Consider the following 21440-nt stretch of genomic DNA (forward strand, 5'->3'; position numbering starts at 1 on the left):
AATTCATGAAATTCTCATTATCATATCAATCCACAGCAGTTTGATTTTATTTCTAATTCGCTTTGTTCATAATGATAAAAGATTCAAAATATATTGTTATTTATAAGTGGATTAAAGCATTAATAAAGACCCATCTAAATATTTGTAGTAAAGGTAGTAATAACATAAAATTTCCTTTGCTACAAGTAATTTGAAATTGCAATTTTGGGATCTATAAGATGGTGAATACCCCAAATAATTTTGTCTGATGGAATGGAAAATTTTGATTGTTTACCAAACTGAATAAAGAGAAAAGAAATAATGAAGAAATTTTTAGAATGAATATAATAATCATTTACTTATTAAAGTCATTTGAACCCTAGGGCATTTATCTTCCTATAGTCTTGCTTCCTGAAAATGAATAAAACTAATAAAAGGGCTAGGCAAATGTAAAATAAACAACAATACTAATATTGTGTGTATGGATCTGCAAGGATGTATTCTTGAAAGCTGTTGTACAAGTTTTTATGCGTATAGTAACTTTCTTATAGGGAAAACAAGTTCAATTATAACTTTTGATGAAACAAAAGGAAAGAAATGGGTTATATTACGATAAATATGACAGATTGTATTTAATGTTTAATGAAATGTTTAGGACCTGATGAGTTCCATTGGATCTGATATATTTGAAAATGGTATCTAGGTAGTTATGTGAGTTGTATCTTGAAAATATATAGAATTCCATGAAAAATTGAATAGTTAGGTGATATTCAAACTGTTCTTTAAAAAAATCCTTTTAAAACTTACACAACTGGTTAATCTGAATCGTGATTGATTGTTCATCAACCAGTTTGACTAAATGCAATTGGTTATCTTCAAACTAATTTATATTTGTAGACTATTAAAAGAAAATATTATTTTTACTCTTAATTCAAATGTATTCTTCTTGAGATGTTATAAAACATTATGAAAGACAACACAATTAGATTAGAATAAAATAATATCTTAACAGTAAAGGACTGGTAAAATCTACAAGATATTTATGGAGTATTTTTTTAATGAAAGAAAAGCAATTTACATCTTCCGTGAAAGGTTACTTCTTTCAAAATATTTGTTTCATTTTTCTCTGGTGAGAGAGTCTAGAGGAATGAAGATGAGAATAACTAGCACTAGATGAGCTAATAGATAATGGACCAAATAGTGCCATGAGCACTATCTCCCACTTAGCCTATTCAGGTGGCATCAGCGAAACGCATTTATGGGGAGCTGTCCAACCACAGGGCTCCTCTGGGGCAGCTGGAAACCCACAAAGGAACTGCCCACACCAGAAGTGAGAGCATCCAACAAAATAACTCTATATGACTCAGGTAATTGTAAAGACTGAGGCAGAGTCTTGAATAGTTGGTGTCATGGAAACACTAAAGCCACTCCTGAAATTTACTGCAAGTTTCAATAGTCATTGGGCAAATGGTTCTGTGATTTTTAGAGGAGTTGGTCTTAAGAAGTGTCTAATGGGTTTGGATATGAGCCAATGCTAACCTGACCTTGACCCACTTGGCAACATTGCCACTATAAGCCTATATTCAATCAAATATACTATTTTTTTCTTGCCAAATGCTATTTCATTAAATATCTTTTATTAATGTAGATGTTGTTTCACTAAAGGGATGCTTAGATTATATTACAGAGCTACAGCTCCCCATTGAGACTTATGCAGACAAACTATGCATGCTATGAGTATTTCACAGTCAGCTGATTTTCGAAAAGTGTCCTAAGTAAACCCACCTTGGTTTTTCAATTGGTATCTGAAGGAAATGGCAAAAATCCAGTGTAGTCGGGGGGGGGGGGGGGGGAGTTAAGACAGATGTGTTTACTTTGGAAACTTGAGAGTGTCCCCCCCACTTGCATGTTACTTGTCACTATCCAAGAAAAGAGAAGTATTGCATATGAAGTTACTCCCAGCCACCTTTATCTTTTTTTCCATTACTTAGTCTCAGGAATTCTATCTCATTAAAAAAAAAATCGACATCTATGAATCGTCCTCTCTCTGTCTATCGACATATTTCACAATCATTACCCTGTGTTCTAGGAAAATACTTTAAACTTTTTTTAAACATAGCAACTATTGACTTTTTAACTCGTTCGAGTTTCTGGTGAAAAGGGGACCCACTATCAACGTTGCTGAGACTCATAGCTCAGAGGAACCAGTTGAACTCTTCTTTTGCTCTGACTTTAGCAGCAGGACCCTGTTCAAGTCCCGCAGTTTCTTACCCGACCACTTTATTCCTCTCTGCCTCCCTCTCCTCCCCCAGTTTGGTGTTGCTTCAGGCTCCTCTTGGGTCGCTCCTCCCCCTCTTTCCCCTCCCCTTTCTCGTGCTAACCCCTCCTCCAAGTTTAGTCAGTGGCTTGAAACTTTTAAAAAGCTCTCTGTCCTCTAAGTTACAAAAAGGCTTTTACGAGGTATCAGCACTTTTCTTTCATAGGGACGGAGGGAGGAAAGGACAAAACGGCAGCAGACTTTTAAACTTTAAATAGACAGGTCTGAGTGCCTGAACTGGCTTTTCCATTTTCTTTCAGCTTCCAAAGAGTTCAACACATTTGCTTGGGCTGCATCACTCCTTTTAAGCAAAAGAGTAAGTTTTAAAGAAAAAAAAACTTTATCTATCATCTTCTTTCTCTTTAAATAAAACTTTCTAAAGTTTGTAAGTATTTTCAAATTTGTATTTAAGTAACAACTGCAAATAGTATGGTGAATGAAATGGATTTCCTTTGTTCTGTTTTGTTTTTTTAAATCAAAACTTTCGAATATCCTGGTTTTCTTTGAGAGTTTAAATTTTTTTGTCAGTTAATGCTGCAACAGGTAAAATGTTGTCCAGAACTGCCTGCTTGGAATCTGGCAAGTGGTAACTGATTTTTTTTGGGGGGAGTGTTCCAGAATATACATATATGCACACATATATGTTATAATAGTACCGTTCTATAAAATATAATTTTACTTTGGCTTTTAAAATAATTTAGGTGTGCTGCAGTTGGAAGGAAATGGGGGAGGAAGGGTGCGCACTGACAGCAGAATTGGAACTCGCTTGTTTCCCATCTCTTTTCTTCACTTTATACTTTCATATGGAAATCTTGATTGTCTTATAATAGGCTGTACAGAGCTCCCTTCTTAATTAGGCGCGTTGTTAAGGTATTGCTAACTCTGATCCGGTGACTTGCACGTGGTGTGTCCATGAAATTGTCGTCTTTTCTAAAAGAACAGATGGAAAGACACCAGACGGATATATGCAATGTAAAGTTATTTTTTGTTTGTTTTTGTTGTTCATTATTAAGTATTTTGAATAAGGTACTCTGTGTTTCCAACTCCTCCAACTCTCCTATGAGAGCTCTCTTATGGAGCAGAGGTTTTAAGAGAATGCCTCCTGGGCTTTCCCACCACGTTGGCAATTTGTGGGAAAGGAGGTCCTTTCAGTGGCTGGTGGGTACTGATTATCTCAACGACGGGGAGAACCATCTCCTTCGTGTGCCAATCAGTAGTACCCATAACTTATTTCCAGAGCTAGGGTAAGATTAGGTAGAGGGATCCTTAACCAGCATCTTACAAAGAGCTGCCTCTTCTTAAACCTGAAGCAGATTCCAGGACGCTGGAGGGATTTCCCCATTGTTATTGTTGCCTGAGTTCTTGCCGGTAATCGAAGATTCAGCCAATGTTGAATTGAGGGTCCAATTAAAAATATATTCTTTTATTGACATAACACATGTTCTGTTATTCAGAAATGCAAAAATGCAAGTCTGTGCCCAGTGAGGATTTTCTCCTCTTCTGCCTTAACCCGAAGTCTAAAGAAATTAATTTAACTCCTTAAAGTAGGTCCTGCTATATATAGTAAAAAAGCTGAAAAAAAAAAGGTATTTTCTCCAGGCAATTCCCGTGTTTGAAAGGGGAATATTAAACAAAAAAGAGTTTGAAAGAAAAAGAAAATACTTGTGGGAGTGGTGACTTGTGTCTCAGACTCCTGTGTGTGACTGGATCAGAGGCAACATAAGTTCTGCCATCTTAACATATAGAGGGCTTACCATATTACAGAATTCTTGAAGTTTTGGATTTTGAAATGTTACTGATTTGCTGCCCTCTGAGCCTTCAAGTAAAACTGATCCTGTTGATCCATATCTACACAGAAAAAAATGGATGATAGGTATGCAGAGGGAAATGTTTGAAATACTTCAAGAGAAGGGAACAATAGGTTCAGTTAATCTTGTCACTCTCTGATTTGATAGGATATGCAGGAGACAGAGACACCCTTATGACTTTCCAAATCAATTCAGGCATTATGATAAAACATGCCTAAATAGGTTTTATCTTGAAGGAACTTTAAAATCTTTTTAGGGCTTCTGATGTACACTCCTGAGATTGAGCTGAGTGGGAGACATTGCTTTAATGTTTAAGTGAAGAAATTGAGATATCACTGAGAGAAGAAAAGAATGTATACTACTCCTGTTCAACCCAACCCTATCCAGGGATGATTAGACTGTACTAGTTTGTTTCAATCCCAGCTTGTTGGAGGAGAGGGTGCAGAATGATCATAGCAGACATTTATCTGAACCTTAGAAATTTTATCATCAAACCCAAGCTTATAGTTTGGGAATGAATTTCATCCATTTTGAAAGAAGTCTTTAATGATAGAAAAGATAAATATTAGTTTAGAAAACATGAGAGTTGATCTAATTTGTGATTTATTTAATGTTTGACATTGCTGAAGCAAAACTCTTATATAATGGAGAATAACCCCCCCCCATACTCCCAAACCACCTTTCATTTAACCACTCCCTAAAAAAAAAAAGACAATAAAGACCACAGGATGAATTGACCTAGCATATATTAAAGATCGTAGACTTAAAACTAGAAGGGATCTTAGAGTTCACTTAGTCCAACTATCTCATTTTACAGATGATGAAACTGGGAGTGAGGTGAAGGTAAAGTGACATGCCCCAGATCATAGGGAAATATAAATGGCAGTGCCAGGATTGAACTGGGATCTTCCACTACTCTTTTAGATAGATCACACTCAGACACTAAGAAGAGATTCATTAAGTTTAGCCTAAAGGGAGGATTATTTTCATTAATTAATCAACTTTTTAAACTTTCCATGGCACATACCATGCACTATGCTAGGTGTGGGAATACAAAAACAATGAAAAAGTCTTGCTCTTTAGAAGCTTGCAAAGGGGTGTGTGTGTGTGTGTGTGTGTGTGTGTGTGTAGAGAGACAGAAAAGGAGACATACAGAAAATGAGAGACAGATGGAGAGACAGAAAAAGAAAGGAGAGTGAGATAGCCATACATACATATGTACATGCATACATACATACATAGAGAAAGGAGAGTGAGAGACACACATACAAACAGAGAATGAAAGAGACAGGAGAGTGGAAGACAGATGCAAGAGAGATTCTTAGGGAGAAATATCTATAACATTGTCCTAAAGACAGTTTCTCTCTCTCTCTCTCTCTCTCTCTCTCTCTCTCTCTCTCTCTCTCTCTCGCAATGCACTGATTATGAAATATACCATCTTGCCAAATGAGGAGCAATTTTATTTCCTAATTGTGAATGTAACTGCCTTTTGCTTGTTTGTTTGTTTTTGCAGGAGTGGAGGGGGTAGGGAACAAAATGTAAAGAAAATATTTTTCTTATATTTTCAATATTATTTTATAATATTTCATTTTTTTCCTGAAGCCTTCTGAAACTTATTGACAAATTATCTTTCTCCTCACTTATTCACCTTTCACAGCTGCTTTTCTTCAATTGTTGGGCATCCTTGGTAACTCTAGGATTCAAAGGGATTGGAAATTTTTCTGCAATCTTCCAAAAGGGTCTTTTCTCTCTTCTTGGCTTTTTGAATTGTTTTGTTGTTTATTTCTACTTTAAATTCTGGCACAGACATACAGGAATCTGGAAAAGGATTGCAACTCATGGCACATTTCATTCCATTGACTAGTAGTAGCCCATCTACTGCTATAGAATAAAGGTATTTTATGGGTAGTATTTCTCAGACTGAGAGGATTGGTAGGAAGGAAAGCAATTATAAATTCACACACATGCATGCACACACACATATACACATACACATATATTACCTCTCTTTTCCTCCTTTTTTCTTTTTTCTATGTCTTTTGTAGGTCTTTTCCATGTCTCTTCTGAGCATTAATACCCTTACACACACACAAATATATATATATATATATATATATATATATATATATATATATATATATATACACAGAAACACATACACACACACACACACACATACAATTACCAAGTGGAGACAAAAGTGATGTATTCAAATAATATCCTCATCCCAACTGGATGATATAAAAATTTGAAACTATTTTCTAAATTAAAGTATTTAATATTTTTTTTTATTTTTCCTCTACAGAATAGCATATTCTTTTCTTTCATTTTAAAGGTAGAGGCAATGTTTTACCTTTTTTTTTATCCCTAGAGGCTAGTACATTATAGTTACTTAGTAAATGCTTCTTATAATTTTCAATAAATAAATTCAGTTTTTCACAAAATATCTTTACCCATTTGCTCTATTCTTTATTTTTAAACTTCCTTAGATTTTTAAACCATTTCTGACAAAAATGAGGCCTCTCAAGTACTTCTGTCAAAACATTGCTAAAATAACACAAAAGGGTTATTCTTTTTCAGTGCGTTGTGTTAACAAAGTGTGAACTGACCATTGGGTGGCAGATTTCCTGTGCGATTAAGAATTTTCATGGTTTTCCGAATAGAATCACAGAGCTGTAGACTTTATGCTTGGAGGTCATCAAGTTCAGCCTTTTTACAAATGAGGCAACTGAGACTCCAAGAGGCTGAATGGCTTGCTTCTAGTCACAAAGCCAGTAAGTAGCAAGTTCAGTCAAACTATTTTGCTTTCTTCATTGTTTCTTAACCTGTATCTTGAACAGATACTTCGGCCAGTATTTCCATGGTAATTCACAGAAAACATTGTTTCACCTTTTCCTCTTCCATATAACTCTAATCAAGAATTGCCTATTGAAATAAGATTTTACAGTTAAAGGTACCAACAGCTTGAAGAAAAGAAAAAAAAGAAAATCTCTCTATTTCAGAGATTCTTAGCCATTTTTGTGTCATGAAACCCTTGGAAAGGGTTTGTGAAGCCTAAACTGTGAAGAGTATAGATCCTTTCTCAGAATAATGCTTTTAAATGCATAAAATAAAATTTCGTATGGATTACAAATTGAACCTATTATATTGTTAGCAAAATTTTTTTTTAAAAGTGAAGGACCCTCAGAAGGTCTCTTCCTGAAGTCTTATTATTTTTAAATGTTAATTCTTATTTCTTCCTTCTTAAGGAAATTACATCAAAGTAAGAAAAGAAATATTTAGAAAGTCTATTCTAAAGTAAGAAGAAAATAGTTTTCTCCTAATTGGCATATTCATAGTAGTACTATGGGTATGTCAAGATGTCAAAACAAGGAGTCAATTTAATATGGAAAAACATCACTCAAATTAGTGAGAAGCTTAGTATGTTAGGACTAGATGGGATTTAAAAGATCACCTAAGCAGGATTTTTCATTTTACAGATGAGTAAACTAAGGACTATCAAAATTAAAAGTCTGTTACAAAGTGTGCTAGGGTCACATAGTTAATTAGTGAAAAGAGCTAGGTCTTGAATATAGGTCTTCTGACCTGCAGTCAGTTGTTCCTCCTTTCACTCCCCTAGACTTGTACACTTTGTAGACAAGGCTTCATTTGAAGGAGAGAGACCACTATTATTCATCACCACCTTTTTTTTCTAACTTTGTTCTTTGATCACTACACTAAATAAGAAAATAACTCCGAAGTCACCAGTTTATATGCCTATCACCAGATGGGTGCTTATATGTACCCTTTCCAAAAGAACACAGAAAAGCCCTCGCTGGGAGTATGGGGTAGTAGATAATGCACTACAGGGAGAATGATTGCTTGAACACAGCCATCATCTAGATCCTAAATATGCTCGATTTTCTTGCTCCCTTTAGTATTTTCATTCTCCATCAATATAATACTAATGGGCCGTATGTGGGTATAGCCTCTATACTTTTGTCAAGGTAGGCAGTGAGTTTTACCTATTCCCTCCCCTGCTTCCCACAACTATCTAGTGAAGCTTTTGTGGCGATTAGCACCTCGGTTTAAGGAGTTGTTGGATGGGGGACAGAGGATTAACAAATTGTATTTCTATAAGAGATTTTAAGGCAATTCAGCTGTTAAGAGTAAAATGCCATTCACCAAATTGAGACACCTACAGAAATGAAAAGATTTTTTTTTAAAAAAACAAAGCTATATGATAAGGATATCAGGATATCAGGAAATGAAAACTCTAATGAAGATATGGATGCCCAGAAAGGGAAAGAGACTTACTGAACTGTCTCACAGTAAGGAGAACTGGAATTTGAATCAAGGCCCTCTGATTCCAAATTAAAGGTTTTCTACTAAAGCAAGCTACTTCCATACACAAGTTCAAAGAAACTTACAATTTTAAGCAACTGCATGTAAGAATTTAGATAGTCAACCATAGTCAAATTTCAAAACAGTACACACACAATAAAAATGTGAAAAAAATTATAAAGAGAATTTACAAATATGATATGGAACACAACAGATTATATTAATGCTCCAGATCTGGAGTTAATTAAAGACTTTGTACCTAGAGCTTGAATAATAACATCACTTCTTTCTTAATTGTCCTTTCAACCTATAATAATATTACTGTCAAACTTAATAAAAATTCAAAGTAGCTAGTTTGAAATCATTATGTAGCTGCTTAATAAAATCAAGAAACTATTGAAAAGCTTAGTTGTACTCAGCAGCTAGAGTATATATGTGTATATTCTTGAAATAGGTTTTTTTTTAATCAGTACTTTGATTAAATTCATAGAATCATGGATTTTGAGATAAAGGGAACCTTTGATACTAATTTAATCCAACTTTCAGAAGTGAAAAATGAGACCCAAAGAAAATAAATTATACAAAGGCAAACAGGGATTTGAACATAGGTTCTCTCATGCCAGATCTAGTCAACTTCAACTTTGTTTTACTATTTCTCCCATATTCAGCTCAAGAGGATATGATGGTCGCAAGCCCCAAGAATCTAATCTTCTACTAGGAATGTGAAAACTTGTACATATAAGTCTGAATGTAGGAAGCAATTGGGAGTGGGAAGGAGAAACTCTGTGTGTGTGTGTGTGTGTGTGCGTGCATGTATATATGTATATACACATACACACAACACACATATATAGAATACAAATATTGTCGTGATGTCATTTTGGTCTTCTTTGATAATGAAGAACAAGAACAAACTTAACCTATACACATATACATAAACATAATTACACAGATATACATACACATATATATATGCATATATACATATATTTTTCCCCTATACAAGAAAAATTACACAGAGGAGGGAGCCTGGGATTCTTGAAAAAATGTTGGCCAGTGCAATGTTAAATGCAAAAAGCATGGCTTATTAGACTTTGTATTATAAAAATCCCTTCTACTGAAATAGGTTCCAGTGTATTTGGAGATTATGGTAGAGTCTCCAAGTTCCCCCTATTTTACTGATACCTACTGGCAATTAAACAACAGATTCCAAGGAAGACAGTATAAGTTGCAGACCTATAGAGATCAATGAAGCCTTTGATTTTTCCATTATTGTAGAATAAACTTTTTTTCTGTTCATTTTCTAATTTGTTGTTGTAATAGCTAAGTTGTTTCAGTCATGTCCATGTGACCCCTTCTAGGCTATTCTTGGTGGAGATATTGGTGTGTTATTTCCTTCTCCACTCATTTTGCAGGTGAAGAACTGAGTCAAACAGGGGTAAGCTACTTGCCTAGGGTCACACAACTACAAAGTGTCTGAGGCTAGATTTGAACTCAGGAAGATGAGCCTTCCTGACTCCAGACCCAGCCCTCTGTCTACTGTGCCACCTGGATGCCCCTCATTTTCTAATATAACTCAGTTAATAAATGTATATGTGTGTGTAAATAGTAGAAAAATAGAAAAGTATTTGGTTTATTTTCTAAATATTATTAGACATGGCACAAAGTCTTATAAATATTGCCTTTTTGAAACAATTTCATTGAGATCAGGGAATTATGACATTTAAAGAAGAGTTTTGGGGGTATGATTCTTAGTTCTTTGATAGCAGATATTTTTCTACTATAAGTCTTTTGTGTTTGTTTTCTTTTCAAAAGGGCACAAATGATCCTGCCTTGCTTTTCCTGATAAACCCATACTGTAATCTAATAATATAACTTCCAGAAACTTTTCTACCTATCTTTCCACATTCAATTGTTAATGATTTCAAATAATAAACAAGTTAAGAAGTTAAAATAGAAGAGACTTTAAGAGGAAAAAAAAGGAATAGATTTGTTTTCCTGGAATTTTTTTTCCCCCATCACTAACACCCCAATTTGATGCAAGACCCAGAGAGGTGAAAATGACTAAAGATAATAGATTTTGAACTATAAGGGACCTTGGAGACCTTCAAGTTGACCCCTCCCCCACCTTTTTTTTTAAACCTGAGAAAACTGAAACCCAAAGTGAAGTAACTTGCTCAATGTCATAGATTTTGAACCCAAATCATCTGACTCCAGAGCCCATATGGTTTTCCCTGACCTATACTATATGTGTGCGTATGTATAAAACTATACTATATGTGTGTGTGTGTGTGTGTGTGTGTGTATGTACATACACACACACACACATATTTCCCTGTATGATACAGATTTCCATCTCTTCTACTGACTTCCTGTATAATTAAGAGTCAGACATCCTCCCTCTGCTTTGGTCACTGTGTAAAATAAATAGGGTTCCATTTATGAGTGTGAAAGGTAACATAACAAATGTGTACCAAAAATTTCATTTAGTTCTAGCAACTAGGGTCATATAGCCTATTGGTGGCAAAGTGGGACTTAGATATCCTAACTCCCAATCAATGATTTTACAATTATATCAAATTTATCCCAACTTAAGTGTTTACCTGTTATAGTAACAGAATTGTCAAGTGCCATTTTAGACATGAATGAGCCTGTGTTATCTATTTTCATCTTAGAAAAAAATGTTTTAACTACCTCCCCCAATTTGAGAGCTACCTTAAATTTTATTTTTATTGAGAAATTATCTGACTGAAATTAAAATTTATTTTTTAATCTGAGTGAAGTAACACTCACTATTGATATCTGAAGACTCAGATTCTTGACTCTGCTTGAATTAGCTTAAAAACAAAAGTCCAGAAGCATGATTTATCTTTTGGTATCTGGCAAAAAAAGTAGTCAAAATAATTTCAGATTAAAGCTGTGTTTTCAAGGTATTTGTATTCTTAATAAAACAAATTAGAATTCTTGTGATTTGGTGGAGGAGGAGCTGATGTAGAAAGGGAAAGTGGAACACCTGAAAGAAAGGACTTTATCAAAATATGGAGAGTATATCTGCTTTAGTTGCTTTGGGAATCCTCTTCTTTTTTCCTTCAAATTTAAGAAGTACTTAACCCCTTTTGGACCTTTCCCTGCTCTTGACAAGAATTCTGAATATGCTCAGCCAAACTCTTGGGATCAGAGTTTGGCTACTTTTGTTGCTTCCTTCTTTATGGTGCCAAAGAAAGTACAATTTTATGGTTGGGGTTTTTGATGTCAATAGTTTTTAATAGGGTTCCATTTATGACTTGTGAAAGGTAACTAGCAAATGTGTATCAAAAGAATTCATTTAGTTCTAGCAATTGACTCTTACAAAGAGTTTGCTTATACCAGTTAATTCCAGGATCCATCCAACAAATATAGCTCCTGATTTAGGAGCTAGAAAGCGGAAAAATCACATTCCCATCTCTGCTACTGACTTCCTGTATAATTAAGAGTCAGACATCCTCTCTGTGCTTTGGTCAATGTGTAAAAAAAGATTCTATCGGTTACCTACTGGTGACTTAATGAAATATGGTCTATAAAAGGACTTTAATATATAATAATTGTAGGGTTTAAATTTTTTTTTCAATAAAGGCTTAGAGTAAGGAAGATGCCATCTATCAGGTGGAAAAACTTTTAGCATGATTAATCTATACAAGCAGAGAAAAGTGAATGATGATAGAAGGATGCAGTATTTAAGAGTTAGCTTTTGCTGATTTTGTTACCTTTATTGTGAATCACATGGTTTAATGTCCATTGTCTTCAAATTTTTTGATTGTCTCTTAGATAGTGATAATGATGGGTGTGTTCATGTTGCCTGAAACTAGGTGATCAACCTGATAAATACGATCTATTAAATTACATTATTTCTCTGATGAGTGTGCATAACTCATTAAATTCAAGTAGAAGTTATTTGGGTGTAAAACCATTATTTTGCAAGTTTTGTTTGTTGATTCAACCATAAGGAAAATTCCAAGGAATTATCCAAACATTGCACTGGCACTATTAAGACTTTTGTAGATTGTCAGAATTCAATTGAAAGGGACATTAATATGTGACACTTTGTGTGTTCTTCCATACTATATTAATGTGAACAAATGATTTCATGTGATTCATGATTATTTAAAAACCCCTCTAGATTTTTCATTTGATGTAATCTCTGTAGTTCTTACCTTTAATCATCTTTGAAAACTTACTGAACTTTGAATAATGATATAAAACTTTGGCTAGCTTAAATTATTTTTTTTTAATCATGGGCAAAATCTGTCTTAAACTCTTGTTTTCATTGAATGATTATGGTACAATATATGGAAGAATTTGGTAATCATTAAAAGTTTACAAATATACCTTATTGGATGTTTTCCTGAAATTTTGAAATCTATCATCCAAGACTGCTATTTTTCTGAGGAAAAGCAGATGGCACTGACAAAAAAATTGAAAATCTTTGGGAATAGAATTAGGGCCAATTTACACATCATCACAAAGAAACTCAAAGCTGTCTACTGACATAAGTCCAAAAATCATTTGCTGCTCATATGAACCTAGTAGATTGTTTTTCTTAATTCATAACCTAATATTTTTCTCTTCAATAGATAATCGATTTTTTTTCCTCTACAACATCTGTCCCTCAAGACTAAGTTGCTCCTTCCTGACTTCCTTTCTCCTCTTGTCTATTTTAATTTCTATATCTTTCATCACAACTTTTCTTGATCCTTTTCTTTTCCCAGATAGGACTATCTATTGTCCTTTTGACATTTGTAGTTAGCCTGCCACTTTTAGTTCTCCTCTTCATTTCACTGACCAAATCCCTATCCTCTCAGAATCTAGACCTAAATTTGTCCATGAAAACTAAAAATGAAAGTACCCTCTTTATGTTTAGGGAACTTTGACCCAGTGTCTCTCACTCTAGTTTTTTTTGTTGTTGTTGTTGCTGTTGGGTTTTTTTTTTTTTTGGTGGTAGCCTGCAGGCTTTAAGTACAGACTGCCCTTTTCAAAACTAATTATAAAAGGTAAGTGGAAGGTCTATCATTGCACTTCCTTGTTCTAGCCTCTTCCTTGTTCCATCCTGGAAACCCTAAGACAAGGCCTTTCTATGTTTCATGGCACATGAATCCTTTGGGTACAGCTTTTATGTCCTTGAAGAGGGCAAGGAGGAAGGGCATCTATTTACCACTCTAGCCATGATAGTACAATGGATATCATACATGAAGAGATAGAGCAAGAAAAATGAAGTTTATTGTTCACATATGAATAGAAACAAATGTTTTATGGATCTTTCATCAAAATTCTTATGATTATGAACCAATGTCTAAATTACCTAATCCCATCTTTAGTTTAGGGGTATTACTATATTTAACATTAGAAGAGACATTAAAAGTAATCTAATTAAATCCACTAACTTAATGGACAAGGAAACAAATATTAAATGGTAAATTTGAATTTTGATTGGATTCTATCCCTTTTACCCAGTAGTTTTCTCACTGCTTCAAGCCTTTGCCGAACTGATGGTAACTTATTTGAGAATATATTGGTATTTCCTCTTAAATATGTATTATATGTGTGTGTGAGGAACCCATTCTTTGCTGAATTTAAATATTAATACTCTAGTAAGACCCTAGAATTGTATTTTAATTTAAAAACAATAGCAGTTTTCCTTTTACTACACGATCTTCTTCCAAATCCTTTATTTATTCCCTTCTATTATTAATTTAACTGCAATCTACTTCGGTCTCTGACCTATCATATTTTCCTTCTTTCCTTAAATTTGCCAAAATGTATTTTCTTTGACAATACCTGAGATAATTACAGCTTCACTATTTACCAAACTTTAATCCTCATCTTGTCCACATAGCTCTCTCTGTTTTTAGACAGTGGGTGATGAAATAGCAAATGACGGGATGCCCAGAACTTGTTCCTTTGCTTAAAACAATTGCAAGATTAATCCAGTATGCCAATTTATGAGTGACTAGACATTCTAGTTCTCATCTCCATTTCCTCAGTTTTAACTTGGTTTTTGCTTTCTTTAGCTGATGACTTTTTGTTGGGCAAGCCTGTTGGTGTTTTGGCTTTCTGGAGTCTCATTCAGATGATCATAGATCATAGATTTAGAACTGAAAGAAGTCTCAAATGTAATCTAGCAAAATCTATTCGCTTTAGAAATGAGAAAACCAAAGCTCAGAAAAGTTAAATACCTTGCCAGTGGTCACATTGCTAATTAGCATCAAGTCTTTGTTATAGGTCTGATCATCTATGTACATTGTAGTTACATTTGCCTTTAGTCCCTAATTAAGAGAATCTAGGGAGGGAGGCGGGAACCTTTCCCCTACACTCTCCTCTTCACTCCTCAGTTCAGTCTATCATCAAGAAGCCTTTTGCCTCCTTCTCCTCACCCTAGACTTGATGACGATGAATCAGGAATAATTCTTCCTTTATTTTTCTTGGCTCTTAGTAAGAAAACTTCATCCCTCTCTAAGCTTTAAGGCTATCTCCTCCTTGATCGTCAGGCCTCCAGTATCTTCTTCATCCTCCTGGAGATTTCACTAAATGATCTAGCAGTCCTTGGCACTCAGTTTCTCTCCTTATACCCAATCTTGCCTCTTGTTCTACTTACAGCATAATCCAATGTAACTTCTCATTTTGCCTTTGGTGATTTTTGACTCTAGGACTACAAGAATATGAAGTTGGATCTATCATGATTTCTTGATTTTCCCACTGCTACTTACATCATGAAGTTCCTTCTCAAACTAATGATGTTATTGATCTGATCTTTTATATTTTTATTGGAATAATTCTATTCACAGTCTAAATTGAGGGAACCAATTCCCTCTCATTAACGTCAGCCAATGAAGACTGGATAGATTTTCTTGCCCTCACTTATTATCTCCAACAATTTTTCTGCAACCAGTAGCTGAATGTGAATCATTTGTTACCCATTTATCCTACATCTTTTCTTTAGGGCAGTGGTTTACTATCATTCAAGGTTATAGAAAAGTAAAAAACAAAAACAAAAACATTCAAATAATAGTATATTTAACAGACCATACTCCTGTTGTTCCCACACCAAAGGCAGGGTTGACACAACAGATGGGGATGTATTTTATATGTGAGCTATCTAGAAGAATGTTACAAATCACATCTGTCACAACAAGTGTACTTAAAAATGTTAATTACCCAAAGAGGGAGAAAATAGACTGAATCTGGTGTTTTTGTGGGAAAATGAAGCTAAAGTTAATCCTTTTACTAGTACTTCCACTTAAATGCTCAAATCACATCTTTTTTCCATTTAGTAAAACATGATGTACTAAAAGTATATTCTTTTATAGCGGTTATACACAAATGTGTCAAACTGGAACATTTCATTGCATTATTCTTCCTTTCTGGTCAAAGAGAAGCCATCTGTGCCACATTATTGACACTGCTTAGCCAATAAAAATGAAATAGACATTAGAATCACTGAGTATATAATTCACAATATGCTTAGAGTTCTGTGGTAAGACCACAATAACAATATATGTATGTATATATGTGCCTGTGTGTATGTATATATATATATGTATGTATGTAAATAATTTGTGCCTATAAGTAAAACATGCTTTGATAAAAACAGCCTGGAAGTATGGGGAAAGATGCTTTATTTGGAATCAAGGCATCTAAGTTTGAATTCAATCTGGGCTACTTAACATTAGTTAAGTACAAGCATAACTCATTTCATTTACGTGTTAAGTGAGAGAGTACTGCTCTTTAAGGCCTATGATCCAATATATTGGGTCAAGAAATATTTGTCTCTATGCTTAGATACCAATCCATAGAATAACACTGGTCAACTTCATACTTAGGACCTCAAAATTCAGAACAAATAAACATTGCCCTCACTTATCAAATTGATAAGATAGACATAGCACCAAAGCTTTTCCAGTCACATTGCAAATGATAGAACTAATGATATACCTTAGTGCAAAAATATTCTATAGATTTAAAAAATAGTTATAAATAATTTTGTTATAATAATATAATATATTATACATTATATATTTTGTTATAATATTATATATGATATAATATAACATACTATAATAATATACATATTATTTTTGTTACAGTCGATTTTGTTACAGTCGATTCAATCAAGTCTGACTTTTCATGACCCAATTTGGATTTTTATTTGGCAAAGATACAGGAGTGATTTGCTATTTCCGTTTGCAGCTCATTTTACAGGATCCACAAAGCACCTAAGTGTCTGAGGTCAGATTTGAACTCTGGTTCCAGCCCTTTATCCATTGTGCCACTAAGTTGGTATAAATAATATTAAATATCTGTTGTTTAAAAAACTGTATTTATAGAATGCTGGACATGGAATTAATTAGATTTGAGTTCAAATCTAACCTCAAGATACTGAATATGTGTCCCTGAGCATGCCATTTACTCTCTTTCTCTGTTCAGTGTTCTCATCTGTAAAATGAGAATAATAGTAGAGCCTACTTCCCAGGGCTATGATGAGCATAAAATTAGATACCATTTGTCAAGCATCTAGAAACCTTAAAACATCTTATTTAAATATATTAATTTCAGTAAGTGCATTATTATAGTTTTTTTTTTTTTCCCCAGAGATACAGAATGACATAGTAGATAGTCTTCTATTAGACTTAGGAAGTCCAGAGTTCAAAACCTGCTTCTGACATCTACCAGTTCTATGGCCTATGATTAAATCACTTAAGCTCTCAGTGTTGTGAGTAACAAAGACCATAAGTTATAGGTATCCCATCTACCAGTATTAGAGGGGTGCTTTCCTGTTGAAAATATGTTAAACATGATTGTACATGTACAACTTTTACCAGATTGATTGCCATCATGGGAAGAGAGAACGGAAGGGAGGGTGTAAAAAAAAATATGGAACTCATAAACTTACAAATGGGTATCCTTGCCTGTAATTAAAAAAAATGAAATAATAAATGAAAATAAAATGAAATAAAAATGTGATGTAAGAATATTTTGTACTTTTTGGGAGAAAAATAGTGTGAAGATTTGAAGTGAATTTTTCCATAGTTTCCATGATCCTTGATTATATTTTAGATATTTTAAATCTATGAACAACATAACTCAGAATAATTTAATGAATGTGATTTTTTTTTTGTTTTGTTTTTTAGACAGCATCCAGCTAACATGGGGGATTGGAGTGCCTTAGGCAAACTCCTTGACAAAGTTCAAGCCTATTCTACTGCTGGAGGGAAGGTGTGGCTCTCTGTGCTATTCATTTTTCGAATCTTGCTATTGGGAACTGCAGTTGAATCAGCCTGGGGTGATGAACAGTCTGCTTTTCGATGCAATACCCAGCAACCAGGTTGTGAAAATGTATGTTATGACAAGTCCTTTCCAATCTCTCATGTGCGTTTTTGGGTCCTGCAAATCATCTTTGTGTCTGTGCCAACTCTCTTGTACCTGGCTCACGTGTTCTATGTGATGCGTAAAGAAGAGAAACTGAACAAGAAAGAAGAAGAACTGAAAGTTGCTCAAACTGATGGTGCCAATGTAGATATGCATTTGAAACAAATTGAAATAAAGAAATTCAAATACGGAATTGAAGAACATGGCAAAGTGAAGATGCGTGGAGGGTTGCTCCGTACCTACATTATTAGCATCCTTTTTAAGTCTGTCTTTGAAGTGGCCTTCCTACTGATTCAGTGGTACATCTATGGCTTCAGCTTGAATGCAGTCTATACTTGCAAGAGAGATCCTTGCCCTCATCAAGTAGATTGCTTCCTCTCCCGGCCAACAGAGAAAACCATCTTCATTATCTTCATGTTGGTTGTGTCTTTGGTTTCCCTTGCCTTAAATATCATTGAGCTATTCTATGTGTTCTTTAAGGGTGTCAAGGATCGTGTAAAGGGAAAAAGTGACCCTTACCATGCTACAACTGGCCCACTGAGTCCTAGCAAAGATTGTGGCTCTCCCAAGTATGCTTATTTCAATGGCTGTTCTTCCCCAACTGCTCCCTTGTCACCTATGTCTCCTCCAGGGTATAAGCTCGTTACAGGTGATCGAAATAATTCTTCTTGCCGTAACTACAATAAGCAAGCCAGTGAGCAAAACTGGGCCAACTATAGTGCTGAGCAGAATAGAATGGGACAGGCTGGAAGCACCATCTCTAATTCGCATGCCCAGCCTTTTGATTTTCCAGATGATAACCAGAATTCCAAAAAATTAGCAGCTGGTCATGAGCTACAACCACTTGCCATTGTGGACCAAAGGCCTTCCAGTAGAGCCAGCAGCAGGGCCAGCAGCCGACCTCGGCCTGATGACCTGGAAATCTAACTCTACAACAACAATATTGGATCAGTAGTGAAAAAATGGTGCATTTGGATGTGCATCCTAGGTGTTACTTCTTTTCCATTGGAGGTGGTACTTAATAACCTCAGGCAGGAGGCTTGAGAAACACAAAGACTTTAAAATACTTGGGTTCTTTTGGGGGAAATGGGAGGGAGGCTGAGAGAGGCACATGATATTTAAAGTAGTTGATTCAGAAAATTTAAATACTAAAAAAAAAATGGGAAAAGATTAGCCACTGCATAGGTTGGGTGTTTTTTTTTGTTTATTTTTTTTCTCTCCCTAGAAAGGTTTTATATATGTGAGTGTGTTTGTAAAATGTTAGTTGTTAAATGATTTTCTGTTTAACTAAGAAATCACTTTTGTCAGGATGAAATGCTGCCTGAAAATGTTATTTCTTTTGAACAAGTTAAAGACTTAGGATTGTCCTTTATGGTTTCCCTATTCAGAACATTCCATTGTTAAAATTTGCACTTTGAAATAAGCTTGTTAGGTCTGATCCTCTAGTTTCAATGAATTTGAACCAGATAACTTATATCCTTTGAATCAACTAAAATTTCAGACAAGACCCACCAGAAAGATGAGTTTCCATATATACTTGTAGGTCATTCATCCAGGTAAAAGTTTTTCCCTGTTCATAAATTTGATATTTTTATACCCATTTTACTTATCCTACCATCATATATAAATCCTTATTCCTAAATCACTTTTGACATCCTTCTGTTCCTTTAGACAATCTTAAAACAATTTGGCTACTACTTGCACATTTACAAGTTGGAGTCATTGAGTCAAACCATGTTTAATTTTGGGAAAATCATGTGTGTGTCTCTGTGTGTTATGTATGTGTGTGTGTGTTAGAGTGCATCTTGATATCCTGTATATTGATCGGTACAGGCATATTCAGTGTGAAATCACAAGCACAGGCAGTAAAATAATGCACATACAGCGTGCTCCGAATTGAACTTTTCTCATGGATTTTGTGGTGTGGGCCAATATGGTGTTTACATTATATAATTCCTGCTGTGCCAGAAAAGCACACTTTAGTCTTTTTTTAAATTCTAAAACACATTTTTTTCCATGTATCCTATTATGGATACTTGTTTTGTTAATTTTTTTTTTAACGTAGCAGTGACACTATTGAGGGCATGGATGATTTTTTCTGAAATGTAATCATTGATGCTTGAACAATAGAAACTTTAGTACTGTAAACAAGCTTTAGTCATTAATGTGAGAATCTTAGAAGAAATGCTTAGAGCTGGACTATTACGTGTGCCTACATGAATTTTGCAGTAACTGGTCTGTTTTGGTTTTGCCTTACTTCATGCATACAACTGAACAGGATTAGCTGTCATTGTGCATTCTTTTCTGAGGCTGACAATTCAATCTCTGGGGGATTTCAGAAATTTTGACTTTGCACTTACATTTTGCTTGGAAATTCAACAGAGACCAGAAGAAGCTTTGAAAAGTAAACAAGAAACTAATTTATTTGAAATATATGCCAGAGAAATCAACCAGTTTCTTCAAGTGCATCGCTTTTTTTCTTTTTTTAGTTTATCACAGTCGAACAGGGGAAATACTTAGCATAGTTTTCATTTTGTTGCACAACATACATAAAACAATTTTGTACAATGCAACAGACTAATCTGTTTGACATTCCATATTAAACTACTGTCATGGTCAGTTTCATTGCATGTATGTAGATCTAGTCCATCAGATTCTATTTCCAGGAGTGTTCTTTAGTCAATAAAATTTTAATTTAGTATAAAACCGGCTTCATCATTTTTTTTGTGTTTCCTTTTCTTTTTATTTATTCATTTTAGCATTTTTAGGGCCCCATGTCTACCATTTCAAGTTACACATAAAGATCATCATTCAAATTCTGCTTTACATATTCAAATTATAGGGCATGTGTAATCAAAACATATATTTTATTTAAACTAAAATTTAGTAAGCTATCCTTGTATATGGAAACGTTTATTTGGGTTTAAAGGGATAGGTACCTCTGATCCAATGGTGCTGGGAATTCTTTGAGGAGAAAATTCTCTCTGCCAACACAGGATAGCTACTTTTTTGTAATTTATAAGCTTAGAGAGTTGTTGAAACACTGAGAGATTTAAGGTCCTGCCCTGGATTCCATAGCTGGTATGACACAAGCAGCACTTAAACTAAGCTTTTCATGGGTCAGAAGCAAGTTCTTCAGCCACTATGTCATACTTTTCCCTTAGTATAAAACAAATAAACTGAATCAAACAAAAAATTAAGACTTTTAAAAATCACTTTTTTAGTTAGAAAATATTTTTTTAAAATCTCAATCTTAGGTTGCAGAACTATAAGGGACATTAGAAATTAGTTGCTCCAACCTCATTTTATCAATGGGAAACTAAATTGTATGGTGATTGCAAAGGTCATAAAGGTAATAAGTAATAAAGTAAGAATCTGAACGCAAATTTTCTGACTCCAAATCCAGAACTCTTGAGACAAGCTAATTTTAATTTTAAGTGCTATTCAGTACTTGACCATTTTTGAAATTTATTTACTTTGGTCTTTGAAACCTAGTTTCATTACTTAGGGAGTCTGAATAATAAGAATACATGTCTGAATTTATAATAGAATTCTTCAACTTTCAAATTCATGCTTTAAATGAGTTGGGAATTTATATAGTTATTCTTGATTAT

At 34.4% G+C, this 21440-nt stretch overlaps 1 protein-coding gene across 1 annotated transcript; it reads left to right on the top strand.

Annotated features, from left to right (window-relative positions):
* Positions 1-2385: 2385 nt before the first annotated feature.
* On the top strand, positions 2386-20532 carry GJA1 (gap junction protein alpha 1). The gene is made up of 2 exons (XM_074187476.1): positions 2386-2612; positions 17589-20532. The coding sequence occupies exon 2, from the start codon at positions 17605-17607 to the stop codon at positions 18751-18753; it is 1149 nt and encodes a 382-aa protein (XP_074043577.1). The 5' UTR covers positions 2386-2612; positions 17589-17604; the 3' UTR covers positions 18754-20532.
* Positions 20533-21440: the final 908 nt, after the last annotated feature.

Source organism: Macrotis lagotis, chromosome 5 (genome assembly GCF_037893015.1).
Source record: "Macrotis lagotis isolate mMagLag1 chromosome 5, bilby.v1.9.chrom.fasta, whole genome shotgun sequence".
In the NCBI taxonomy this organism is placed as follows: domain Eukaryota; kingdom Metazoa; phylum Chordata; class Mammalia; order Peramelemorphia; family Peramelidae; genus Macrotis; species Macrotis lagotis.